Source organism: Lampetra fluviatilis, chromosome 52 (assembly GCF_964198595.1).
Source record: "Lampetra fluviatilis chromosome 52, kcLamFluv1.1, whole genome shotgun sequence".
NCBI classification, from domain to species: Eukaryota; Metazoa; Chordata; class Hyperoartia; order Petromyzontiformes; family Petromyzontidae; genus Lampetra; species Lampetra fluviatilis.
In genome coordinates, this window is record NC_136326.1 from 9,113,975 (window position 1) to 9,141,209 (window position 27,235).

The 27,235-nt window shown below is 58.6% G+C and overlaps 2 protein-coding genes across 3 annotated transcripts in view; one reads left to right on the forward strand and one right to left on the reverse strand.

Annotated features, from left to right (window-relative positions):
• Window positions 1-1,508: 1,508 nt before the first annotated feature.
• On the forward strand, window positions 1,509-13,147 carry TRMT5 (tRNA methyltransferase 5). 2 transcript variants are annotated; one of them, XM_078879029.1, is made up of 6 exons: window positions 1,509-1,545; window positions 7,993-8,741; window positions 10,110-10,234; window positions 10,695-10,934; window positions 11,361-12,216; window positions 12,994-13,147. In XM_078879029.1, exons 1-6 carry the CDS (start codon window positions 1,532-1,534, stop codon window positions 13,143-13,145), a joined length of 2,136 nt encoding a protein of 711 aa, XP_078735155.1. In that variant the 5' UTR covers window positions 1,509-1,531; the 3' UTR covers window positions 13,146-13,147. The 2 variants fall into 2 exon arrangements, with proteins under 2 accessions (XP_078735155.1, XP_078735156.1); XM_078879030.1 differs by having other exon boundaries at window positions 12,997-13,147.
• Window positions 13,148-13,916: 769 nt separating this feature from the next.
• The window catches only part of CFAP157 (cilia and flagella associated protein 157), a 37,885-nt gene continuing 24,566 nt past the window's right edge, over window positions 13,917-27,235 (reverse strand). The window contains exons 3-9 of the mRNA XM_078878807.1: window positions 26,899-27,052; window positions 23,880-24,147; window positions 20,034-20,164; window positions 19,075-19,225; window positions 17,161-17,202; window positions 15,211-15,603; window positions 13,917-13,997 (exon numbers count right to left, since the gene is read on the reverse strand). Coding sequence (XP_078734933.1) covers window positions 13,971-13,997; window positions 15,211-15,603; window positions 17,161-17,202; window positions 19,075-19,225; window positions 20,034-20,164; window positions 23,880-24,147; window positions 26,899-27,052 — 1,166 coding nt within the window. The 3' untranslated portion in view covers window positions 13,917-13,970. The remainder of the gene's footprint in view (window positions 13,998-15,210; window positions 15,604-17,160; window positions 17,203-19,074; window positions 19,226-20,033; window positions 20,165-23,879; window positions 24,148-26,898; window positions 27,053-27,235) is intronic.

Sequence of the window (27,235 nt, forward strand, 5' to 3'; positions counted from 1 at the left end):
AGAAAAGACAGCACAATATTGTAGAAAAAAATCACCGTACACCAAACCCTGTGCAAATATCCCAGTGGGATACAAGTCAAACAACAACAACCACAAGACAACTTAGATTAAGGCCATCAGTCTAACTCTACTACAACAAACAAACATGGCCAAACCAAAAAACTTCGAAAATCACCAAAATAAAGCCATAAAAGCAATGAAACAGTGGTCATAGGAACTGTGACCGAATTTTCACAATAAACGACGTAAACAACATGTACTACCAAACTCTGCAGCCATAGCTGGCTGCATGAGTCACTCCACAACAGTAGGAGCATCAGTCGGAGTGTCAACAATCCAGCCTGCAGGTTCAACCCAGGATGGATCGTAGCCAGGGCCAGCCTGAATGCTTCTAACCGGCGCAGACGTTTCACAAAGCGCAGTAGAGAAGGGAGGGCATTGACCGTGGCCGACAAGACCCTGACCCCCACCCCCCTGTCCACCACGGGAGGAGCTTCGTGTGGAGTCAGTTTTTATAGATTTCTTTTTGTGATTTCGAAAACGTTTTGGTTTAGCCATATTTGTTCGTTTTAGTACAGAGTTCGACTGATAACTTTAATCTAAATTGTCTTATGGTTACTAATAGGGTTTTCCCCCTTTTTTCTGGCAACAAAACTGACACCTTTTGCAAGGAATCATGTTTACATTAACCACAATACTTGCAGTCAAATGCAAACAAAAAACAATACTCTGGTAATGTATGCATTGTCTTTGAAACTGATTGGTCCACACCAGAGACAGCTTTCTTTGGAGCCTCGTTTCATATGGTGTTCGACCAGATGACGCCAAAAGGCGCCTTGTGGTTAATGTAAACATGATTCCTTGCAAAAGGTGTCAGTTTTGTTGCCAGAAAAAATGGGAAACCCCCTATTAGTATATTTTGGTACTGGCAAAAGAGGTCCCATGATGTCTTATGGTTGTTATTGTTTGACTTGCATCCCACTGGGATTTTTGCACACAACATTGATCTACGGTGCTTTTTCTGGAAGTCTTTGCAGTTTTTTCCTGGATTTTTCTGTTGCGCGTCGTCACTTTAAGATGTTTCTTGTTCACGTTTTTGTTGGTTGCACCCGAGTCAAGAGCCGCATGGCTCACGGGGCTACACCTAATACATGAACTGAACTAATTGGCTGAAAACATCTTAGAAGGGGAACGCAGAGCTTGGGCAGTTTGCTCAAATTTGAATCAGTATTGAGACCGGAGGAATCTGATGAGCTATGAAGCTCTTTTTCACAGGTGTCCAGTAGCAGAGCGTTACAATCTCAACATCGTCGTCGTTTTCTTCACGAGTCTGAAGATGCACCGCTGATGATGTCATTGCTTCCGAACGCTTTTCGTCAATGTCACGATGACGTCATTCCCCCCTCGCGTTCCGATGACGCCGCGCGGTGACGTTGCCCCAGAATGTGCTGATGACGTCGCCGGAAAGCAGAGACCCTCCCCCTATCTCTCGCAAGTGCCGACGGGACCGGAAGTTGTGGCATTCGCTCAGATGACGTCACTGAGGTAGGCAGCGGAGCGCGCGGCGCCTCGAAGTCCGCTTGGAAGAGAGACGTGGGGAGTGGCGGGAGAGACGTGGGGAGTGGGGGGAGAGATGTGGGGGGAGAGACGTGGGGAGTGGGGGGAGAGACGTGGGGAGTGGGGGGAGAGACGTGGGGAGTGGGGGGAGACGTGGGGAGTGGGGGGAGAGACGTGGGGGGAGAGAGACGTGGGGAGTGGGGGGAGAGATGTGGGGGGAGAGACGTGGGGAGTGGGGAGAGAGACGTGGGGAGTGGCGGGAGAGACGTGGGGAGTGGGGGGAGAGATGTGGGGGGAGAGACGTGGGGAGTGGGGGGAGAGACGTGGGGAGTGGGGGGAGAGATGTGGGGGGAGAGACGTGGGGAGTGGGGGGAGAGATGTGGGGGGAGAGACGTGGGGAGTGGGGAGAGAGACGTGGGGAGTGGGGGAAGAGATGTGGGGAGAGAGACGTGGGGAGAGAGTGGGGGGGGGGGAGACGTGGGGAGTGGGGAGAGAGACGTGGGGAGTGGGGGGAGAGACGTGGGGAGAGAGATGTGGGGAGAGACGTGGGGAGAGAGTGGGGGGGGAGACGTGGGGAGTGGGGAGAGAGACGTGGGGGGAGACGTGGGGAGTGGGGAGAGAGACGTGGGGAGTGGGGAGAGAGACGTGGGGGGAGACGTGGGAAGTGGGGAGAGAGACGTGGGGAGTGGTGGGAGAGACGTGGGGAGTGGGGGGAGAGACGTGGGGAGTGGGGGAAGAGATGTGGGGAGAGAGACGTGGGGAGAGAGTGGGGGGGGGAGACGTGGGGAGTGGGGAGAGAGACGTGGGGAGTGGGGGGAGAGACGTGGGGAGTGGGGAGAGAGACGTGGGGAGAGAGTGGGGGGGGGAGACGTGGGGAGTGGGGAGAGAGACGTGGGGGGAGACGTGGAGAGTGGGGAGAGAGACGTGGGGAGTGGGGAGAGAGACGTGGGGGGAGACGTGGGGAGTAGGGAGAGAGACGTGGGGAGTGGGGAGAGAGACGTGGGGGGAGACGTGGGGAGTAGGGAGAGAGACGTGGGGAGTGTGGGGAGAGACGTGGGGAGTGAGATGTGGGGAGAGAGACGTGGGGAGAGAGTGGGGGGGGGGAGACGTGGGGAGTGGGGAGAGAGACGTGGGGGGAGACGTGGGGAGTGGGGAGAGAGACGTGGGGGGAGACGGGAGGAGTAGGGAGAGAGACGTGGGGAGTGGGGGGAGAGATGTGGGGGGAGAGACGTGGGGAGTGGGGAGAGAGATGTGGGGAGAGAGACGTGGGGAGAGAGTGGGGGGGGAGACGTGGGGAGTGGGAAGAGAGACGTGGGGGGAGACGTGGGGAGTGGGGGGAGAGACGTGGGGAGAGAGACGTGGGGAGAGAGTGGGGGGGGAGACGTGGGGAGTGGGGAGAGAGACGTGGGGGGGGAAAGTGGGGAGAGAGACGTGGGGGGGAGACGTGGGGAGAGAGACGTGGGGGGGGGAGACGTGGTGGGGGGGAGTCGTGGGGAGTGGGGAGAGACGTGGGGGGGGGAGACGTGGAGAGAGAGGGGGGAGACGCGGGGAGAGACCGCGGCCCCTCAAGTCTCGGTCTTGGTTCCCCTCCGATCCCCGCTCCGCACGTGGCGTCTGAACCTCCCCTCTTGGAGTTCCCCTCGGTGGAGTCGGCCTATCTGGGTGGACCCGGTGCCGGGTGGAGACTTTGAGTAGCGGAGAGGCAAAGGCGGCCGGGCGCGGTGCTGCCGTGCGCCATGATGCTCGCAACCAGCACGTGCCCCAACAGCAGGCCACGCGGGCCTACACGGGGGGCCTGTGTGTGTCTGTGGTGGGGTGTGTGTGTTAGTGTGTGTGTGTTGGTGTGTGTGTCTGTTAGTGTGTGTTGGTGTGTCTGTTAGTGTGTGTGTTGGTGTGTGTGTTGGTGTCTGTGTTGGTGTCTGTGTTGGTGTCTGTGAGTGTGTGTCTGTGAGTGTGTGTCTGTGAGTGTGTCTGTGAGTGTGTGTCTGTGAGTGTGTGTCTGTGAGTGTGTGTCTGTGAGTGTGTGTCTGTGAGTGTGTGTGTTGGTGTGTGTGTGTTGGTGTGTGTGTGTTGGTGTGTGTGTTGGTGTGTTGGTGTGTTGGTGTGTTGGTGTGTGTGTGTTGGTGTGTGTTGGTGTCTGTTAGTGTGTGTGTTGGTGTCTGTGTGTATCTGTGTTAGTGTGTCTGTTAATGTGTGTGTTGGTGTGTGTGTTAGTGTGTGTGTGTTGGTGTGTGTGTTAGTGTGTCTGTGAGTGTGTCTGTTATTGTGTGTGTTGGTGTGTCTGTTAGTGTGTGTGTGTTAGTGTGTGTGTGTTAGTGTGTATGTTAGTGCGTGTGTTAGTGTGTATGTTAGTGTGTGTGTCTAGTTAGTGTGTCTGTTAGTGTGTGTGTTGGTGTGTGTTGGTGTGTGTCTGTGAGTGGGTGTGTGTTAGTGTGTGTCTGTGAGTGTGTGTGTTGGTGTGTCTGTTAGTGTGTGTGTTGGTGTGTCTGTTAGTGTGTGTGTGTTAGTGTGTGTGTGTTAGTGTGTCTGTGAGTGTGTCTGTGAGTGTGTGTCTGAGTGTGTGTGTTAGTGTGTCTGTGAGTGTGTGTGTTGGGTGTGTGTGTCTGTGTTGGTGTGTTGGGTGTTGGTGTGTGTGTGTTAGCGTGTGGGGAGTGGTGGTGTTGCGGTTAGCACGCTGCACTACAAATCTGGTGACCCGAGTTCGATTCCCACTCACGGCCAGCACCAGCGACGATTATCTTAACCGGTCCTGGGCCTTCCCCTAGGTCGACTCGGCCTCAAACGAGTACCTGGTGCGGTGTGTAAACATCTCAACTGGGGAGACAAAGGTGGCCGAGTGTGGTGCCGGCCACCCACCCCCTCGTGTGCCGTGCCGATCTTCATAGGTGCTCACAGCAGTCTGTTGAGGCTGCACGGGGCAGGATCTTTGTGTGGGTAGGGAGAGACAGGGAGAGACAGAGAGAGGAGCACGGGGACTAGAGGATGGTCGAGACGGCCACGAAGGGAGACCTTACACCCGTAGAGATGGAGCGATAAAATCAGGATCTGTATTTAGAGTGGCAGAGGAGGAATCCGCTGAGCTACAACGCTCTGTCACAGATGTCCAGAAGGGACGGGTGGTCCGCAAGGTACAACTCGGCAGAATCTGTATTTCTGCTGGAGGAATCTGATGAGCCATAAAGCTATTTTTCATAGATAGGAGTGCAAAATAGAGAAAAGGTCAGCAAGTCACGGTGTAAGAACATATGAATAAAGTATACACGTGCAGATTGCATAAGTACATAAATCATCTCGAGTGTGTGCCACGAGATTGTCGCAGCTCACGGACAGTGGCGACGGTTTCGTGAGGGGGACTTGGGCCCAAGGGTCCAAATCGTCGAGTGACCAGAAACAAACAGCACTGTTATCAGAGTTGTAATGGATTCGAGGTTATGAACCCGGGTCGTGCATTGAGCGAGGTGGTTGTTGTAGTTGTTAGAGCTTGGGGAGTGGTTGGCGTGACCTGTAGTGGTGGTGATTGCGTGTGCGTGAGGTCTCCGAATCAGTAGAGCAGCATAATCTTTTCATTGGCTGCATTGTAACGCTGCGATGTGGAAGCTACCTGGTCTTTCGCTCCACACGAAGCTTCCGGTCTCCTCGGTCACAATCATACCCCCCCCCCTTCTCTATGCTTGTGAAACGTGAACCTTTCTAATGGAACATCCGCGCCATTTAGAAATATTCATGCTGGCCTGCTTACGATCCATCCTGTATTTAACCAGGCTGGATTGTGTGTGGAGCTCACAAATCCTTGACAGATCTGGACACAGTCCTATCGGAGAGCTCCTCCGGCAGGCGAGGCTGTGTTGGCTGGGTCATGTAGCCCGCATGCCCAGCCACCGCATGCCTAAGTAGCTTCTGTTTGGCCTGATAGAGGGGCTATACGGGTGCAGCATGGGCGGGAGAAGAGATGGAGCTTATGCGATACATGAGGATGCGGAGCTGAATAGACTTAAATTTCGATTTAAAGCTTTCGTGACTGCAGGGTACGGTGTAGACCCGTGTGATGTAAGAGAATAAAGTTTAGCTGGAAGCATATTATATTTTTTGCGACCTAGAATTGTAATGTATTACTTACTGTTAGTAGCTCAGCTTATTGGAGAGTATATTTAGTATACTGATGATACTATGTGGTTTATACTTTAGTTGTTTACGTGGTGGTTTAGTTACTGCAGCTACATACTATTAACATTCCTTCCCTTTATTAATGCTACCCCTATCCCCTCCCTTTGATGCTGCTAATCCTGCATAATGCACGGGCATAATATGACTTTAAACCCCTCGCCAAACCTATGCATTTCACAAGTAGTACTAATCGCATATATGCATTTCCCATAAATATGCTAAATTCCTCTTGATATGCAAATTATTTTGTCAAGGCGCTCTTACCCCCCTCCATCCCAGCTTAAATAGACGCTCCAAGCCTGGATGGTGTCATTCAGACTGTCATCTCGACAGACCTGTTCTTCACCTGAAGTCGGTTGCTTGCGTTGTGGCCGAAACGTCGTGAGAATAATTTTATTATGTTTTATTTTTATTATTTTATTATTTCCATTCTACGTGACTTTACCGAAAGAACCAAGAAGCTGAATAGACTTGCCGATGACCGGTACCAACGGTGTCAAGAACGGCCTCTGTGGAGAAGGCTCGTGAAGGATGCTGCTACAGAGGGCAAAGGAGCGACGCTCACAACAATGAGCGGAGCGCTGGGCGGATAAAAAACAGCACGTTGTCACAGTGGGGGGCACAGGTGGTGCATCTGCCAGTTATCCCAGCCAGTCAACCTATGACACTTGGGTGTGTTCCGTGACCTCCTGCCAGCGAGCCTTCGACACTTCACCACCTCAAAGTGCAGATAGCCTAGCAAAAGCAATGTGATGTCACCACTACTTAGTGGCAAATATTAGTTGTTGTGAGTATTGTTGTGGGGAGCGATAGTGCAACGGTTAGTGCCCTGTGCTATGAACACAGCGACCCGAGTTCAATTTCCGCTGACGGCCAACACCATCTTAACCGGTCCAGGGCCTTCCCTAGGTCGACTCGGCCTCAAACGAGTACCTGGTGCAGTATGTAAACATCGACACTTGGGAGACAAAGGCGGCCGGACGTGGTGCTGGCCACCCACCCCGTCGTGTGCCATGCCAGCCCACAACAATGAGCAGCAACAATCTGATAATTGTTTTTTTACCCTTTTATCTGGCAACAAAACTGACACCTTTTTTACGAGGAGTCATGTTTGCATAGACCACAATACCTGCAGTCATAATGCAAAAAAAAACATAACTCTGATAATGTATGCACTGTCCTTGAAGTTGATTGGTCCACACCCGAGACAGCTTTCCTTAGAGCCTTTTGGCGTCATCTGGTCCAACCCATGTGAGACTAGGGTAAAAAACAATTATCATATTTTTTACTGGCAAATGAGGTACCAATGGCAGCAACAGTCTGTTAAAGGTATAGGGGAATCTATGTCTTGTGTTGTTGTGACCTGGTGAGTGGGTGGGTGAGTGTGTAGGTGCAGGGGCGGTTTCTTCATTAGGGCGATTGGGCGACGCACCACCAATGTCATTCAACCACAGAGTCACGCTAGCCGTCACTGTGCCTCTGGATATAGTCCAATCAGCGTCATGCTACGTTCTGTGGAGTACCGCCTCTTTTTGGGCGATTTCCCTCCAGCTGAGAATCGCCCCGAGTGGTCCCATAGACTTACATTCAAAGATGTTTTTTTTCGAACGGGGGCGCTGCAATGCATTCTCTATGGCTTCCGGGAGGGCTCGCCCTAACGTGCTTACGTCATCATACGTGCTTACATCATCATACGTAAGCACGTTTCATCCAACAATATAATTTGTCGCCACCTAGTGGAATCTTTAATAAAAGAAACTTGAGTGGTTTGTTTTAATAGTGAGTATAGAAACAAACAAGATGTATTGTAAGAGTCACTTTATTTTTCATTAATATTAAAGAAGTGAAGTTGCCTTTACATGCTTAAGCTGTTAATTTATCCATTGCATGGGTGGACCTTATCCTTATCAATCATCCAGACATTTGCCCCCCCTGAGAGATTTTGCAGGAGCCGCCACTGTGTAGGTGTGACTTTTAGTGCGGTGAGTGTGGGTGGGTGAGTGTGTATGTGGATGAGTGGGTTGGTGAGTGCGTGGTTGTGACCTGCAGTGTGGTAGTGATGGATGAAACGACAGGTCAATGCCTGGTATCGACCTCAACACGGGTGGAGCAATCGAGCGTGAGAAGCTCACGGCCACCACGGCAGTGGTAGTGATAGTATTGGTAGCGACCACGGCAGTAGTGGCAGTGGCAATAACCGAGTAACCGGGAGACGACGGTAGATCGTAGCCGGAAGCGGCGTCCGCTAACCGCGCGTCTCCCCCCCGCCAGAGCCCTCGGCAGCCGCGCCCACCACCTCCTCACCCGCGGGTCCACCCACGTGGCCGTCCACCCTCCCTCTTCGTCCTCCTCGTCGTCCACCCGCCCGGCGTCGGCCCGCACCTCCTCCTCCGCCACCGTGGGAGCGATGACGCAGGCCGACAACCGGGCCAGCTGCCTGGAAGGCGCCGGGCATTTCGCCCCGCCGCGCGCCGTGCGCGGCATGACGTCGCTGGACCGCGCCGCCTTCTCGCGCCGCGTCACCGTGCCGGCCATCGTGGTGCCGGCCGCCGCCGTCTCGCGCCTCATGCGGCTGCTCAGCGCCCTCTCCTTGCGCCGGCCCGGCGTGCGGCGGGTCGTGGACGCCGGCGTCGTCGCCGCCACCGCCGGCGCCGGCAAATCCGAAGCGGGCGACGCCGCCGCCAACGACGACGCCGCCGCCAACGACGACGCCGTCGACGCCGAAGTGAACCGGCGTGGCGACGGCGACGGCCTCAAGTACATCCTGCTGGACCCGGTGAGGACGAGCGTGGGAGAGGAGCCGGGCCCCACGCTGCGCGAGGCGCTGGGTGCCTGCGGCCTACCGCTGGCACGGCCCGCGGCCTACGACCTGGAGCTGACCTACGACAACTTCCGCGCCGAGGAGGTGCTGCGCGCCGTGCTGCCCGAGGGCCGCGAGGTGCCCGCCGCCTTCAGCCGCCTCGGCCACATCGCTCACGTCAACCTGCGCCAGCACCAGCTGCCGTACCGCCACCTCATCGGTGAGCGCGGGCGGAAGCTCGGCCCGCTCGGCTGGCTCGGCTCGCTCGGCTGCCTCTGTTCTCTCGGCTGCCTCTATTCTCTCGGCTCACTCGGCTCACTCGGCTGCCTCTGTTCTCTCGGCTCACTCGGCTCACTCGGCTGACTCGGCTCACTCAGCTGAGTCGGCTGCCTCTGTTCTCTTGGCTCACTCGGCTCACTCGGCTGCCTCTGTTCTCTCGGCTCACTCGGCTGACTCGGCTCACTCAGCTGAGTCGGCTGCCTCTGTTCTCTCGGCTCACTCGGCTCACTCGGCTCACTCGGCTGCCTCTGTTCTCTCGGCTCACTCGGCTCACTCGGCTCACTCGGCTGCCTCTGTTCTCTCGGCTCACTCGGCTCACTCGGCTCACTCGGCTCACTCAGCTGACTCGGCTGCCTCTGTTCTCTCGGCTGACTCGGCTGCCTCTGTTCTCTCAGCTCGCTCGGCTGCCTCTGTTCTCTCGGCTCACTCGGCTCACTCGGCTGACTCGGCTCACTCGGCTGAGTCGGCTGCCTGCCTCTGTTCTCTCGGCTCACTCGGCTGACTCGGCTGCCTCTGTTCTCTCGGCTCACTCGGCTGCCTCTGTTCTCTCGGCTCACTCGGCTCACTCGGCTGCCTCTGTTCTCTCGGCTCACTCGGCTGCCTCTGTTCTCTCGGCTCACTCGGCTCACTCGGCTCACTCGGCTCACTCGGCTGCCTCTGTTCTCTCGGCTGACTCGGCTCACTCGGCTCACTCGGCTGCCTCTGTTCTCTCGGCTCACTCGGCTGACTCGGCTCACTCGGCTCACTCGGCTGAGTCGGCTGCCTCTGTTCTCTCGGCTCACTCGGCTGACTCGGCTCACTCGGCTCACTCGATTCGCTGGGCTCGTTGGGCTGGCTTGGCTGGCTCGGCTCCCCGCAGTCGCTCGGCTCGCGAGCGTTGCTCGCCCAACGGCTCGTGCAGCCGCTTGGGCCGTTCGCTCGTGAGACCGTTCACTCACTCGCTAACACCACTTGCCCCAACAGTCTATCGAGGCTACACGGCGGATCTTTGTCTGTGTGTGGGTAGTGGTTGGCGCGCTCCGCTACGAACCCGGCGACCCGAGTTCCGATTGACACTCACGGCCAACAACGGCGACGATTATCTGAACCGGTCCTGGGCCTTCCCCTAGGTCGACTCGGCCTCAAATGAGTACCTGGTGCGGTGTGTAAACATCGACACTGGGGAGACAAAGGCGGCCGGATGTGGTGCTGGTCAATCGCCCTCTCGTGTGCCGTGCCGGCCTTCACAGGTGCTGCCCCAGCAGTCTGTTAAGGCCACACCGGGGATCTTGGTCTCTGTGACTGGGTGTGTGTGTGTGCGCATGCGCAGGTCAGGTGATCATCGACAAGAACCCGGGCGTGACGACGGTGGTGAACAAGGTGGACATCATCGACTCCACCTTCCGCAACTTCCACATGGAGGTCCTCGCGGGGGATGGCAACCTCGTCACTCAGGCACGGGGGGGATGGGTGGGGAAAACCTCGTCGTGTGCGCGGTCGTGTGTGCGCGCGGTCGTGTGTGCGCGTGCGCGCGGAGCGACGCTCACAACAATGAACGGAGCGCCGGGGCGGTTCAGACGCAGCGAGTTGGCACAGCGGAGGGGGCACGAGCGGCGCATCCGAAGGTCATCGCAGTCGCTCGGTCAACCCACTGGCACCTGCCGGGTCTGTCCCGCGACCTGCCAACGAGCCTTCGACACTCCACGTCACCTCGAAGTGCACACGGCCTGGCACGAGCCCCGTGCTGACGTCACCGGCACAAAGTGGCGAATGGCGGTTGTCGCGAGAGTGTGTGTGAGCAGCGATAGCGCAACGGTTAGTGCGCTGCTCTCCGCAACACGGCGACACGATTCCCGGTTCTCGCTTTGTGTTGCGCTGCGCGCGTGACCTCTCTCCTCCTGCGCCCTCCGCCCAGGTGAGGGAGAACGGGCGGACCTTCGAGCTGGACTTTGCTCAGGTCTACTGGAACCCGCGCCTGGGCACGGAGCACGCTCGCGTGGTCTCGCGCCTGCGCCGCGCCGACGTGCTGCTCGACGTGTTCGCCGGCGCCGGCCCCTTCGCCGTGCCGGCGGCGCGCCGCGGCTGCCGCGTCCTCGCCAACGACCTGAACCCCCACGCCGCGCGCTGGCTGCTGCGCAACCTCCTCGTCAACAAGGTGGGCGCCGGCGGCAGCGTCGTCGTCTCTCGCTCTCGCCACGACCGCCGCGCCGTCTCTCCGCACCGGGACGGGCGGTGACATTCGCGCGCCGTCGTCCGCCGACGACGTTTACGGCCACCGGTGCCCGGAGCCCCGTGCCCGTTTATGTTTTCCCAATTTTTGTTTGTGAACGTTTCGCCCCGGAGTATCCCCCCCGCCCCTCCGGTGGGTGCGTCACGGGGCGGGGAGGGGCGTTGTTACGGTTCACGCCGAGCGTCGCCGGGCAGGGCGGCCGCGTGACGAGCGGTCGACGGCCGCTTGCCTCGTCCCGTGCTGCTACCGGACGTCCGTGTACTTGGTGGCTCATCGGCATTTCTTGAGGACAAATGAAAAATTCTGATTCCGACCCTTTTTGTCTCCGACCGACGCCCGTTCGCGGCGAAGGTGCCCGGCGTTGACGTGACCACCGGGACGGGCGCCGGCGGCGCCGCGGCAGAGCCCGAGGGCGCCATTCCTGCCCCCCGCGTCTACAACGTGGACGGGCGCGCATTCATCCGCGGGCCCGTCAGGGACCTGCTGCTGCAGCTGGGTCGCGCCGCCCTCGCGATGGGCGGCGGCGGTATCGGTGTTGATGGTGTCAGTGGTGATGGTGTCAGTGGCGATGGTGTCAATGTTGATGGGGTCAGTGCTGGTGTTGGCGATGGTGTTGGCGATGGTGTCGGCGGTAGTGGTGTCGGCGTCAGCGGTGATGGCGTTAGTGACGGTATCGATGGCGTCGGCGCTGGTAGCGCGAGTGCTAGCAGTGTTATCGGTGACAGTAAGAGTCTCGGTATCGGTGACGCCGCTGCCGGTCTTGCCGTTGGCGCCCAACCGGCCATCCACATCACCATGAACCTGCCGGCGCTGGCGCTCGACTTCCTGTCGGAGTTCCCGGGGCTGCTGGCGGACGCGGAGGGCGGCGGCGCGGCGCTGGCGGCGGCGCTGGCGGCGTCGCACCGCGGCCCCACGGTGCACCTGTACGCGTTCTCGCGCTCGACCGACCCGGCCGCCGACGTGCGGGCGCGCGCCCAGGCGGCGCTGGGCGGCGCCGCGCTGCCCGCCGGCGGCCTGCACCACGTGCGCAACGTGGCGCCCGGCAAGGAGATGATGTGCTTCAGCTTCACGCTGCCCGCCGCCGTGCTGGCCGGGGAGAGGGCGGCGACGCCAGCGGCCGCGCCGGGCAATGGGCAGCAGCAGCAGCGGCGGGAAGAGGAGGAAGAGGAGGCGGCGACGGTGCTGGCGGCGCCTCCGGAGGACGCAGGTGATGGCGCCGGCCGGCTCTGCTGCGGCTCGTTCGCACACGGCACGGCGGTTCTCCGCTTGAGGCCCCGTGCCCGCCGGTGGACGTTCCACATTCCTATGGCGGGGGGCTAAAGAGGGTTGGGGCGGAGGCGAAGGCCGCCTGTAACACAGCCGCCGTTGACTTCCCCACGCCAAAGCGGTGCTCGGGTCGGAGCTGGAGGGGACCGAGGGTTGTCGCTGCGACGTTACCCGACCGGGGGAGGGCTCGAGAGACCAGGATAGGATTGTCCTTGACGCGAGGGACCCAGGGCGTGGACGTTGAACTTCTGTCGCACCGTACGTACTGCCGCCAGGAGAGGGCGGACGGAGGCGGTGATTGCCGTGTGTAGAAACTCACCTTCGAGTCATTTACGGTGTAAATTTGGAATCTGGCGAATGTGTGGACCGCGACGCCGACACGCGGTGGCCTCCGCTCATGCCGACGACGGCTCGCCATGGCGACGGCTCACTATGCCTCACCGCCGCCATGGCGACGGCTCGCCACGCGTTACCGCCGCGATGGCGACGGCTCACTACGCGTCACCGCCGCCATGGCGACGGCTCGCGTCCGCATCACCGCCGCCATGGCGATGGCTCACTACGCGTCACCGCTACCGTGGCGACGACTCACTACACGTCACCGCCGCCGTGGCGACGGCCGCGTCACCGCCACCAAGGCGACGGCCGCGTCACCGCCGCCATGGCGACGGCTCACCACCGAGCGCCGGCTGACGTCCGTGCTGTCTCTCCTCTCCAGCAGGGGGGGCGCGCGACGAGGAGGGGGGCCGAGACGCCGTCGCTCCGGACGACGTCGAAGAGCAGCGGGACGGGGGGCCGCCCCCCAAGCGAGCGAGGACAGTCGACGACGGGAGTCCGGGGGGTCCCGGCGGGGTCACGACCTCCGCGTGACTCGGAGGCGGTGGGGGTAGGGGGGGGAGGTAGGGGGCGGGGGTGCGCGCGGTCACCCTGTTGTTTGTTGGGTACCCTGGGGGTCGGTGGGTCACACGGGGATGGGGGGGGGGGGGTGTCGCGGCGATCGTGAGGGCGAGAGCGCCCGATTTCTGAGCGAGTCACTGCGGGGGGGGGGGGGCGGTGCAGCGACTCGGATTCTCGCGGGAGGGGTTATGGACGTCCACTCTGAGTCTTGGTTCATTTAAGAAAGCGTCTGCTTTTATTTTTGGATGAAACGGGACGGATGACGGGAGCGGGTCGTGCACCTCGTGAGAATAAAGTCCGAGAGAATTTCCCAGCCCTGGCACGCTTCAGTTGACCCCGCCGCGACCCCACACCCAGACGCAGCATTGACGACTCCAGTGAGACCCCTGCGAGTGAACTTTCACCTCTCTGAGTGACCTTGATCCCTGTGTGTGCTCTCCCTGAGTGACCCCTCTCCTCCTAGCCCCTCCTAGCCCCTCCTAGCCCCTCCTAGCCCCCACTACCCCCTCCTAGCCCCCTCCTAGCCCCCCCTAGCCCCTTCTACCCCCCCTACCCCCTGCTAGCCCCCTCCTAGCCCCCCCTACCCCCCCTACCCCCTCCTAGCCCCTCCTAGCCCCCCCTAGCCCCTTCTACCCCCCCTACCCCCTCCTAGCCCCCTCCTAGCCCCCCCTACCCCCCCCCTACCCCCTCCTAGCCCCTCCTAGCCCCCCCTACCCCCTCCTAGCCCCTCCTACCGCCTCCTATCCCCTCTGTGTCCATGTCGGCCCGGCTTGAGATGTGGTTGGGGGTTGGGCGCCTTCACGCGGCGTTGCCGTGGAGCACGGCCTGGGGAGGGGCGGCACGAGAGCGCGGCTTGGAGACACATGGAGACACATGGAGACACATGGAGACACACCCAGAGACACTCTGAGTGACCTTGACATAAAGACACTCGCAGAGACACGGAGACACCTGCAGAGACACTCAGTGAGACACTCAGTGAGACACGGAGACACCTGCAGAGACACTCAGTGAGACACTCGGTGAGACACGGAGACACCTGCAGAGACACTCAGTGAGACACTCGGTGAGGCACTCGGTGAGGCACTCGGTGAGACACTCGGTGAGACACTCGGTGAGACACTCGGTGAGACATTCGGTGAGACATTCGGTGAGACATTCGGTGAGACATGGAGACATTCGCAGAGGCACTCGCAGAGACACTCAGTGAGACACGGAGACACCCGCAGAGACAGTGAGACACTCAGAGAGACACGGAGACACCCGCAGAGACACTCAGTGAGACACTCGCAGAGACACGGAGACTCCCGCAGAGACACGGAGATACTCACGGAGACACCCTCAGAGACATCCACTGAGACACCGAGACACATGGAGACACACCCAGAGACACACCCAGAGAGACTCAGTGAGTGACCTTGACAGAAAGAAACTCGCAGAGACACTCTGAGATAAGGAGACATTTGCAGAGACACGGAGACACTCGCATAGATACGCAGACACAAAGACACGGAGACACAAAGACACGGAGACTCCCGTAGATACACAGAGACATGCAGAGACACCTGCAGACAGAGACACGGAGACACTCGCAGAGATACGGAGACTCCCGAAGAGACACGGAGACACAGACAAGGAGACATTCGCAAAGACACCCACAGAGACATGGAGACCCTCGCAGACACTCACAGAGACACTCATAAAGACACCCACAGAGACACAGAGACACCCACAGACACGGAGACATCCACAAAGACACCCACAGAGACACCCACAGACACGGAGACACTCACAGAGACACCCACAGAGACAGACACGGAGACATCCACAGAGACACCCACAGAGACACCCACAGAGACACCCACAGACACGGAGACATCCACAGAGACACCCACAGACACGGAGACATCCACAGAGACACCCACAGACACGGAGACACCCACAGAGACAACCGCAGCGAGACACTCGTACCACAACAGCCACCATCCACCACGAGGTGGCGGCGCCAGGCTGGGTGCACACAGACGCACACACACACCTGCGTGCGAACGTGCGTGCAGGCGTTGACGTGAGCGCGCGCGCCGCGGGACAGCCCCGCCGCCGTCACCGTGGCGACGCGGCCCGGCCGCCCCCCCCGGGGAACCCCGGCCCCGCGAGCCGGCCCCCTCGGCACCAGGCCCAGGTCTCCGTTGCGGTAGCGAGCGGAGGGGGCCGGGCGGAGAGGGGCCCCCCCCGCGGGCCCCGACGGCGGTGGGGGTGGCGAGGGGGGTCGCGGCGAGGGCCCCAGCTCCCCGGGCGTGGGCCCCAGGCCCCGCCGGGCCGCCGAGTCCAGCAGAGAGAGCAGCTGGCCGAGGAGGTGGCCTCGCAGGGGAGCGGCCTCCTGCTGTTCCTGCTGCTCCTGCTGTTCCTGCTGCTCCTGCTGCTGCTCCTGCTGCTCGCAGAGACGAAGTTCACGACTTCACGCCCGGCTACGGACAAACTAAAACTATTAGCCAACCGCGCTAATCGGAGTTTGCAGGGGGGAAGGGCAACAAACTAAACGCGCAAAAAGTTCAAAGGAAATTCGTTTTCATTCTGGATAATTTGAAGGTGCATAGCTCCACAGTGGTTTCCTCATAGCGGAAGGAAGAGACCCAGAGACACGTAGAGCCATAGAGACCCACAGACACGTAGAGACCTATACTCGTACGTACGTAGCCAACCGTGGCTAATCGGAGGGTACAGGGGGGAAGGACAAACGAAACACAAAAAGCAGTTCTCATGAATTGATTTTGTCAATCTAGATGATGATTTCAAGGTACATAGCTCCACAGTGGCTTCCTAATATCGGCCGCAAACGCAGTGCATCTGAAAGTGCCGTGCCATGTGGTGACCGGGGAGGTAAGGCCCGACTGAGCTGTGTGGTTATTTTTCAGAAGCGACCTGGCGATCACAAAGACAGCTCAACCAAGTGGCGGCTTGTCATCATAATCATCGTCGTGGCGTGGACATTTATAGCGGAGGACTCAAAGAAAAATCCACGTGACTACGGGGAGAAGGGGAGAGAGGGGGATACAGCAGGCATCGGGGTCGGTATCGCGCCCACGACCTCCTGTATACCAGGCGAGGTAGTTAACATCTCCAAGCCACGAGCGCCCACAACCTGGCAGGACCCTCCTGGAAAAGAGTTGAGACTCGACGAGGCTTTTCTGGGCAGTGGAGTGATGGCGGTGATGATGGCGGTGATGGCGGTGATGGTTATGGTGATGGCGGTGATGGTGATGGCGGTGATGGCGATGATAGCGATGATGGTGATGGCGGTGATAGCGGTGATGTGGATGATGGCGATGATGGCGGTGATGGTGATGGCGGTGATGGTGATGGCGGTGATGGTGATGGCGATGATGATGGTGATGATGGCGGTGATGATGGTGATAGTGATGGCGATGATGGTGATGGCGGTGATGGTGATGGCGATGATGGTGATGGCGATGATGGCGGTGATGGCGGTGATGGTGATGGCGATGATGGTGGTGATGGTGATGGTGATGACGGCGATGGTGATGGCGATGATGGTGGTGATGGTGATGGCGGTGATGGCGATGGTGATGGCGGTGATGGTGATGGCGGTGAAGGTGATGGCGGTGATGGCGATTATGGTGATGATGGTGATGGCGGTGATGGTGATGGCGGTGATGGTGATGGCGGTGATGGCGATGGCGATGGCGATTATGGCGGTGATGGTGATGGCGGTGATGGCGATGGCGATGATGGTGGTGACGGTGATGGCGGTGATGGTGATGGCGGTGAAGGTGATGGCGGTGATGGCGATGGCGGTGATGGTGATGGCGGTGATGGCGGTGATGGTGATGGCGATGATGGCGGTGATGATGGCGGTGATGGTGATGATGGCGGTGATGGTGATGATGGCGGTGATGGTGATGGCGGTGATGGTGATGGCGATGATGGTGATGGCGATGATGGCGGTGATGGTGATGGCTTTGCCCACCTGGAGCCATTCTGACTTCTCGCCCCCAGGCTCCCGCACCTCCTGCCAACACAAACACCGCCACCACGACCAGTACCGTGCATCACTGTGAGAGCGCGCGTGTCACTGCATGCGTTAGTGTGCGCGTGTCACTGTGCACGTCAGTGTGCGTGTATTTACGTTTCACTGTCAGTGTGCGTGTGTCACTGTGCGTGTGTCAGTGTGTCACTGCGTGTGTCACTGCGTGTGTCAGTGTGTCACTGCGTGTGCTACTGCGTGTGTCAGTGTGTCACTGCGTGTGTCACTGCGTGTGTCAGTGTGTCACTGCGTGTGTCACTGCGTGTGTCAGTGTGTCACTGCGTGTGTCACTGCGTGTGTCACTGCGTGTGTCTGTGTCACTGCGTGTGTCACTGTGTGTGTCAGTGTGTCACTGCGTGTGTCACTGCGTGTGTATCAGTGTGTCACTGCGTGTGTCACTGTGTGTGTCATTGCGTGTGTCAGTGTGTCACTGCGTGTGTCACTGCGTGTGCCACTGTGTGTCACTGCGTGTGTCACTGCGTGTGTCAGTGTGTCACTGTCACTGTGTGTGTCAGTGTGTCACTGCGTGTGTCACTGTGTCACTGCGTGTGTCAGTGTGTCACTGCGTGTGTCACTGCGTGTGTCAGTGTGTCACTGCGTGTGTCACTGCGTGTGCCAGTGTGTCACTGCGTGTGTCACTGTGTCACTGTGTGTGTCAGTGTGTCACTGCGTGTGTCACTGCGTGTAACAGTGTGTCACTGCGTGTGTCACTGCGTGTGTCAGTGTGTCACTGTGTCACTGCGTGTGTCACTGCGTGTGCCACTGTGTGTCACTGCGTGTGTCACTGCGTGTGTCAGTATGTCACTGTGTCACTGTGTGTGTCAGTGTGTCACTGCGTGTGTCACTGTGTCACTGCGTGTGTCAGTGTGTCACTGCGTGGGTCACTGCGTGTGTCAGTGTGTCACTGCGTGTGTCACTGCGTGTGCCAGTGTGTCACTGCGTGTGTCACTGTGTCACTGTGTGTGTCAGTGTGTCACTGCGTGTGTCACTGCGTGTATCAGTGTGTCACTGCGTGTGTCAGTGTGTCACTGCGTGTGCCAGTGTGTCACTGCGTGTGTCACTGCGTGTGTCAGTGTGTCACTGTGTCACTGTGTGTGTCACTGCATGTGTCAGTGTGTCACTGCGTGTGTCACTGCGTGTGTCACTGTGTCACTGTGTCACTGTGTGTGTCACTGCGTGTGTCAGTGTGTCACTGTCACTGCGTGTGTCACTGCGTGTGTCAGTGTGTCACTGCGTGTGTCACTGCGTGTGCCACTGCTTGTGTCAGTGTGTCACTGCGTGTGTCACTGCGTGTGTCACTGCGTGTGTCAGTGTGTCACTGCGTGTGCCACTGCGTGTGTCAGTGTGTCACTGCGTGTGTCACTGCGTGTGTCACTGTGTGTGTCAGTGCGTCACTGTCACTGTGTGTGTCACTGCGTGTGTCAGTGTGTCACTGCGTGTGTCACTGCGTGTGTCAGTGTCACTGCGTGTGTCACTGCGTGTGTCAGTGTGTCACTGCGTGTGCCCCTGCGTGTGTCAGTGTGTCACTGCGTGTGCCCCTGCATGTGTCAGTGTGTCACCGCGTGTGTCACTGCGTGTGTCACCGCGTGTGTCACTGCGTGTGTCACCGCGTGTCACTGCGTGTGTCACTGCGTGTGCCACTGTGTGTGTGTGTGTGTGTACGTCACCGCGAGCGCCAGTGCGTGTGTCACTGTGTCACTGCGTGTGTCAGTGTCAATGCGTGTGCCACTGCGTGTGTCAGTGTGTCACTGCGTGTGTCAGTGTGTCACTGTGTGTGTGTGTCACTGCGTGTGTCAGTGTGTCACTGCGTGTGTCAGTGTGTCACTGTGTGTGTGTGTCACTGTGTGTGTGCGTCACCGCGAGCGCATGCCGGATGGCGTGGGCTGCGTGCTGCAGCGTCTCCTCCAGCTGGTGCCGTGCGGCCCGCTCGCTCGCCGCCTCCTCCTGCAGGGCGCCCGCCCGCAACTCCCAGCCCTGCAGCTCCTCGCTCGCAACTCCCAGCTGCTGCCTGGCGTGGGGGGTGGCATGGGGGGGGGGGGCAGCGACGGTGGTAGTGGGGCAAGTCGCTGAGTGAGTGTACGTGCGGCCATCATTGGCGTTGCGAGTGCTGCGCTGCCAACCCGGGTTCAATCCCCGCTCACGGCCAACACCGGTGACGATTGTCTGAACCGCTCCTGGGTGGTGTGAGCGCTGGTGGTAGTGGTGGTGGTGGTGTGAGTGGTGGTGGTGGTGGTGGTGTGAGTGGTGGTAGTGGTGGTGGTGGTGGTGTGAGCGGTGGTGGTGTGAGTGGTGGTGGTGTGAGTGGTGGTGGCGTGAGTGGTGATAGTGGTGGTGGTGTGAGTGGTGGTGGTGAGTGGCGGTGGTATGAGTGGTGGTTTGGGTGGTGTGAGTGGTGGTGGTGTGAGTGGTGGTGGCATGAGTGGTGGTAGTGGTGGTGTGAGTGGTGGTGGTGAGTGGCGGTGGTGTGAGTGGTGGTTTGGGTGGTGTGAGTGGTGGTGGTGAGTGGCGGTGGTGTGAGTGGTGGTTTGGGTGGTGTGAGTGGTGGTGGTGGTGTGAGTGGTGGTGGTGAGTGGCGGTGGTATGAGTGGTGGTTTGGGTGGTGTGAGTGGTGGTGGTGTGAGTGGTGGTGGCATGAGTGGTGGTATGGGTGATGTGAGTGGTGGTGGTGTGAGTGGTGGTGGCATGAGTGGTGGTAGTGGTAGTGTGAGTGGTGGTGGTGAGTGGCGGTGGTGGTGTGAGTGGTGGTGGCGTGAGTGGTGGTGGTGGTGGTTTGGGTGGTGTGTGGTGGTGGTGTGAGTGGTAGTGGCGGAGGGAACCTGTTTGCGAGCTCCTGTTGCTTGGCGACAGCAAGTGCCGCCTGCAGCTCTTGCTGCTCTTGCAGCTGCTGCTCTTGCAGCTGCAGCTGCTCCTGCAGCTGGTGGCAGCGCTGCGTCAGCATCTCAATCACCTTCACACACACACGGACAGATCCCCCTTGTAGCCTAAACAGACTGTTCGGGCAAGTGTTGTTAGCGAGCACCTATCACATCCGGCATGGCACACGAGGGGGTGGGTGGCCAGCATCACACGCCCGGCTACCTTTGTCTCCCCACTAGATAAAAGGAACTCATTTAAGGCTGTGTCGACCTAGGCGAGGCCCAGGACTGGTTCAGAAAATCGTCCCTGGTGTTGGCCGCGAGCGGGAACCGAACTCGGGTTGCCGGGTCCGTAGTGCAGCGCTAACCGTCATTGACCACGAAGTGACGGTGATGTGACCACGGGGCCTGTGCCAGGCCAGGTACACTCTGAGGCCACGTAAAGTGTCGAAGGCTCGCTGGCAGGAGGTCACGGGACAAACCCAGGTGCAATGGCTTGGCTTACTGAGATGACTGGTAGATGCACCGGCTGTACCCCCGACTGGGCCAACTTGCTGCATCTTAGCCGCCGGGCACTCCGCTCATTGTTGTGAGCGTTGTTCCTCTGCCCCTCCATTGTTAGAGGGCGACTGCCTCCAACTGCCCAACAGCGTCCTTCACGAACCTCCTCCAACGAGGCCGATCTTGACACTGCTGGTACCAGTCTTCGGCAAGTCCACTCAGCTCCACATCCTAATGTACCGCATCAGCTCCATCTCTTCTCCAGCCCATGCCGTGCCCGTTTAGCTCCCTTAATGCAGCAGAACAAAAGCTGTTTAGGCATGCAGTGGCTGGGCATGTGGGCTACATGACCCAGCCAACGCAGCCTTGCCTGCTGGATGAGCTCACTGATGGGACTGTGTCCAGATCTTTCAAGGATTTGTGAGCTCCTCACACAATCCAGTCTGGTCAAGCCCAGGATGGATTGTAGGCATGGCAACCTGAATGTTTTTAAAAGGTGCAGATGTTCCATTAGAGGGGTCCACGTTTCACAAGCGTAGAGAAGGGAGGGCATGACTGTAGCAGAGAAGACCTGAAGCTTTGTGCGGAGTGACAGACCAAATAGCTTCCAGACAGCATTGCACAGCCGATGAAAAGATAATGCCACCCGACTGATTCGGAGTGAGACCTCTGCTGCCAAACCGGAACTGGTCATAAGCATGCTGCCCAGGTATGGGAAACTCTCCACTCTCTCCACAACTGCTCCTTTACCAATGGCGAGCTGAGGGGGTGGAGTGTCCGATGGTACAAAATACCCAGGCAGGTGCTTAGTTTTGGTGGGACTGATGGTAAGACCCCACCTCTTCGTGGCACACTCCAGGTTCAGCAGCAGCGCCTCCATCTCCTCCTCTGAGTCAGCAACAATCACCAGATCATCAGCATACATTCCATGGTTAGTCAATAGGAAGCCATCCCTCGACTGCACCCGGGCATCGATCAGCCTCCCATTATATCTGCACCAAATGGAAATTCCCCCAGTACAGCTATTGAAGGCTTCACGAACTAAGTAGTCAAAATAGATGTTAAATAATGTGGGAGCCAGAGGACATCCCAAGTCGCACCCCAAGGTGTACAGGGAAAGGCTCTGACTCCCGGCCACGTAGTTTTACCCGGGCCCGCTCACCATCATGAAGGTCCTTAATGATCGTGAGCAGAGGGTCAGGGACTCCGAAAGCACAAAGAACAACCCAGAGCCCAGGCCTACTGATGGTTTCATAGGCCTTGACCATGTCAATAAAGCAGAGATGTAGGTCTTGTCGGAATTTCCTACACCTCTGCTGTAGCAGACGGTCAGAAAATATTGCATCTGTGCAGGACTGCCCTTTCCTGAAACCGCATTGGAGCTCCGCAAGCCTCTCCTCATCGTGCCTAGCAAGGCGATGTTGAATAATCCTTGCCAGGACCTTTCCCGGCACACTGAGGAGTGAGATGGCCCTGTCGTTGTTACAGTCTGTGCGGTCCCCCTTCTTAAAGAGGGGGACCACCAGGGCATCCTTCCAGTCCTGCGGAACCCGTTCAGTGGTCCAGACTGTTGTTATGATGTCATGTAGGGCAGTCTGTGCACAAACGCCACCCTCCCTCAGCATTTCGCTTGGGAGATCATCTCTGCCCTGTGCCTTTCCTGGTCTCAGACTCTGGATCGCCTTCAGTATTTCCTCAACAGATGGCACCTCAGCCAGCCACTCACAGGGGGTGACTTCTTCTTCCAATATTTGAGGCACCGCAGCCTCAGCAGGGTCATCCCCACTTTGTGACACGATGTTTTCCTGGCTGAAGGATTTCCCCTCCCCCAGGACCTCACAGAAATGCTCAGCAAATCTACAAACCTGTTTCTGGGGGTCGGAGATTGGATCACCGTTTTTTCCCCTAATGATGGTAATAGGTGTGGTGCTGCAGGTTACTTTTTTAATGGAGTTAAATAGGGATTTGTGGTCGCAGGCCACTGAGGCAGACTCCATCTCCTCAGCAACCACCAACCATCCTTGCAGCGCCTCACGGCTCTCCGAACCTCCGAGCGAAGGCTGCGGTAAGCCCCCTCATTCTCTGACGTGGGATGCTGTAGACGATTAGAGTGGGCCTGTCGCTTTTTCTCAACCATCCTGAACACCTCTGTCAGCCAGGGTTTCTGGGGAGGTCTGGACCGTGTACCCAAAGCAACCATTGCAGCTGCATGAGTCACAGCCCTAAACCTCGCCCATTTACCCTCGACATCAGGAGGAGTGGGGGACGATGCCAACCCCAGCCACAAGCGATGATGAAATTCTCACTTGCAATTTCCATCAGCTAGCTGAGACCAGGCCACCTTAGGTTGGAATGGGGTCCTGGGTGTACATCCACCACCGAAGTGGAAGAATGGCAGGCGCATCTTACAGATCTAGAATAGATGACAAATCGATGGTCAGAGGGCAGATCAGCTCCACGGGAGGTCCTGGTGTCAAGGGCATGGGCTCGCATCCGCTGGTCCATCACTATGTAGTCCAGCAAATGTTCTTGCTTGGACCCGGCATGCATCCATGATGTTGTGTGGATGCGCCGATGCCGGAACAGCGTGTTGGTAATTAGAAGCCCATGGGCTGCACAAAAATCTAGCAGCCTCCTACCATTGTTATTGAGCTGATCTGGCCCATGCCTTCCAATCACTCCAGACCAGGTGCCAGCATCATGACCAACTCGGGCATTGAAGTCGCCCAACAAGATGACTCTATCCCGAGAGGCCACTTTAGCCAGCACCTGTGACAGGAGGTCATAGAAGGCATCTGACTCATTGGCCTTGCCTGGATCCCTCCACGGATGTTCGTCTTCGGTGGGGGCATAAGTAACCACGACCACCACTCCTCACCTCCGGTTGATGGGAAGGCGAGCCCAAAGTAGCCTGGGGCTTACAGTTTCCCACACCTCACCGCCACGTCCCTTTATTCTTTTGTTCAGAAGAAGAGCCACACCCTGTTGTTTGGCAGTCTCCTGCCCCGAGTGGAGGACTGTCCATGCCTCATGGTGGCAGGTGGCAGGAGCCAGAGCCGGTCCACCGGACCTCCTGAATGCCACAGAAATCCAGGCGGTACCGGTCCAGCTCCCGACAGAGGAGTGGCAGCTTCTCCTCCGCAGTGAGCGTTCGAACATTCCACGTGGCCATCTGTAGTGGCTTTTTGTTGTTTCTGGAGGAGCCCTGAGGGTTAAGATTCAATCTCCTGGCTCCGCCAGATGGGGTTGGGCCAGGAGACGTCTCCCCCCCCCCCCCCAACTCTTTCCCCTCCCCCCACCTCCCACCTTGCGTTTGCCGGCGCTGACTCGTGCCAGCTCCTCCTGCTCGTCGAGCGAGAGCTGCAGGCGCCGGGCGAGGCTGTCCCCTCGCTCGCGAGCCTCCCGGCCCGCCACCTCCTCACGCACGGCGCTGCTGGCGGCTTGCCGTAGCTGCGCCGCGCAGCTGACGGTGTCGCGCAGCGCCCGGCGTGTCGTCTCCGCCATCTGGCGCGTGGATGCGCGGCGGAACTCAGAGGCCACGCAGTTGACGCGCGACACCATCTCCTTCTTGAGCCTGCGGGGCGGAGGGGGGGAGTGACTGGGTGAGTGTCTGGGTGAGTGGCTGAGTGAGCGAGTGGCTGGGTGATTGCCTGGGTCAGCAAGTGAGTGGCTGGGTGAGTGGCTGGGTATGTGAGTGCCTGGATGAGTGGCTGGGTGAGCGAGTGAGTAGCTGGGTGAGTGGGTGTCTGGGTGAGTGGCTGGGTGAGTGAGTGGCTGGGTATGTGAGTGCCTGGATGAGTGGCTGGGTGAGCGAGTGAGTGAGTGGCTGGGTGAGTGGGTGTCTGGGTGAGTGGCTGGGTGAGTGAGTGGCTGGGTGAGCGAGCGAGTGAGTGGCTGGGTGAGTGGGTGTCTGGGTGAGTGGCTGGGTGAGTGAGTGGCTGGGTGAGCGAGTGAGTGAGTGGCTGGGTGAGTGGGTGGCTGGGTGATTGGCTGGGTCAGCAAAAGAGTGGCTGGGTGAGTGAGTGCCTGGGTGGTGCCTTCCACACTGAGGGGTAGAGTGGTGTGGGCTGCTCACGAGTGACTCCTGCACCTGAGGACTCACAAAACCCTTCCCATGCTCCAGCTGGATTTTTCTTGGCCGGGCATGGCAAGGGACATGGATGACCTTGTAGAGTCTTGTACTCAGTGCGCGCAACGGAAGCCACCAGCAAGGGGGTCCAAACCACCATTGCAGTCTATCAAGGTTTCCCGGGTTAACGAACTCGTCGCGCTTGATATTTTGGGCCCATTCCTCGCTACACCTAGGGGAAATAAATACCTATTGACCGGGGTGGAATATTTTACGCGATGGCCTATGGCCTGGCCCCTCGCCAACCAGTCGGCAGCAGCCATCGCGGAGGCCTTTTTCCAGGGCTACGTCCTCGACAAAGGTACTCCGGAGCGGCTGCTGACCGACCAGGGAAAACATTTCTCGGGTAAACTTCTCCACGAAGTGTGCGAGCTCCTGGGTACAAAAAAAATCCGTACCTCCCCATATCATCCGCAAACTGATGGGATGGTGGAGCGTCTGCATCGGACTATCACGTCCATGCTGTCCCAACAGGTGTTTGAATCCCAGACCGACTGGGGCCTTCATATTCCGGGGGTTTTGGCGGCCTACAGAATGGCTCCTCATGCGGCGACCGGATTTTCGCCCTTCTTCCTAATGTACGGTCGCGAGGCTAACCCGCCTGTCGCGACTCAGTTGCGGATCTCCGCGCCGCATGCTAAATCCAAATTGGCCGACCATGTCAAATTCAACATCGCTAAATTGACAGAGGCGCGGGAGGCGGCCATCCAAAATTCAGACCTCCGCCAGAGGGCGAATGAAAGGCTCAAGCTGGGCCGGGTACATGTGCTCCAGTGGAAACCGGGTGACAAGGCGTGATTGCACTGTCCCCAAGTTCCGCTGGCGACCTCGTCCAAGCTGTTGCGGCCGTGGCGGGGGCCCATGGAAGTGGTGCAGGTCTTGCGGCCACAATGTGTACGTATCCAGTGGGGGAAGCGTCGGTGGTTCGTGCACCCCTCGCGGTTGAAACCGTTCGTTGCGCCCCATGTTCCTACTCCACACACACATGGCCGAACATGTGGGGGGTCCACCGACTCCCGGAGTCCGACTTCGCTGCATTCGCCTGACTTTTCCGCTTCCAGGTGCACCAGGATTGACGTGCTCGCGACCGCCAACCCCTCCCGGGGGGGTCGGGGGTCGCTCGTCGGCGAAGCCAGACACTCTCGCACCCGAACTATTGACACCCACCGCTGGGCCGGCCGGGGCTGCCCCTTGTGACGGTCCCGCTGCAAGAACGCGCGCCAAAACGCACAGACTTTTGTGAGGTCGGCCGCTCGTGCTGCCCTGGCTGGGGTCGCGGGGGTGGGGGACTTTGAAATTGTACATATGTTGTTTTTTTATGGGATGGGGTATTTATTGGGGGGGTGCATCGGGTTATTTTTCTCTCTCTCGGTTGTTGTTGTTGTTATTGTTGTTGTTGTTTACGCGAGGCACACACGGGTTTGGGTATGGATGCATCTTTATTGTGAATTTTGTTGCAGCCGGGACAGCTGCAGACTGTACAGGGGGGGGGTGATGTAGAGGTGTTACGGGAGGGCGAACAAACACACCAGGGGTGGTTATGCCCGCACGCGGAAGGATGCTTACATCCACGTCCGCACCGTTTAGCCGGGGGGGCTGAAACGGCGCTGTGATCCCCCACGGCCCCACCCCTCGGGAGGGAGTTGCTCTATAAGGCGGTGAGCCGGTGGGCTCGGGGTTCAGTGTTTAGCTTAAACCAGTGAAGAAGGAAGACCGGCTAGATAGGCCCTGGGACTCCCCTGGATCGCCATCCTTCTAAGGACCGACCAGGGCAAGTCAGTGGCGTGGCCCCGAGAGCCCAGAGCCGATGTTCTTGTAAGAGCCGGTCTGGTGACTTAGGGTGCCGTGATCCCAGCTTGGCCAGAGCTGGGTCAGCTAGCCTCCCCTAGCTCTGTCGTGGAGGACCTGGCAGTAGGCTAGCCGGGATAGAGATCGTGGGATCTCCCTGTTAGACGGGTGAAGGGGCCAATACCCCTTCGAGTGTTGTATACCTTGGCCTGCATAGAGTGGAACGGTTAATAAATAAGTGTGCCTCCGACTACGTCGTCCAAGTCTCTTTGAACCTACTACACAAGCATCATGGTGACGTCACCGTCATTTAGTGGCGAATGGCGGTTGTTGTTGAGTGTGTGGGTGAGTGAGCGAGTGTGTGGGTGAGCGAGCGAGTGTGTGGGTGAGCGAGCGAGTGATCGCCACCTGTCCCGCTGGATGACGGAGTGGCGCTCCAGCGAGTACACCTCGTCCTTGTGCTCCTCGTCGCGGCGCTGAAGCTCCGCCTCCAGCGCCGTAAACTTCTCCAGGAGCTCCTCCTTCTGCACGCGGAACTCCTCCAGAGAGGCCAGCTTGCCTGCTACTCACACACACACACAGAGACACAGAGAAACACAGAGAGACCAGCTTGTCTGCTACTCACACACACAGAGACACAGAGAGACACAGAGAGACCAGCTTGTCTGCTACTCACACACACAGAGACACAGAGAGACCAGCTTGCCTGCTACTCACTCACACAGAGACACAGAGAGAACAGCTT

What these genes read in the sequence shown, in the direction of transcription:
- TRMT5 (XM_078879029.1), top strand. An exon ending in GCCGTACCGCCACCTCATCG is followed by an intron (nt 8,742 to 10,109) that starts GTGAGCGCGGGC and finishes GCGCATGCGCAG; the next exon opens with GTCAGGTGATCATCGACAAG. An exon ending in GGCGCCTCCGGAGGACGCAG is followed by an intron (nt 12,217 to 12,993) that starts GTGATGGCGCCG and finishes TCTCCTCTCCAG; the next exon opens with CAGGGGGGGCGCGCGACGAG.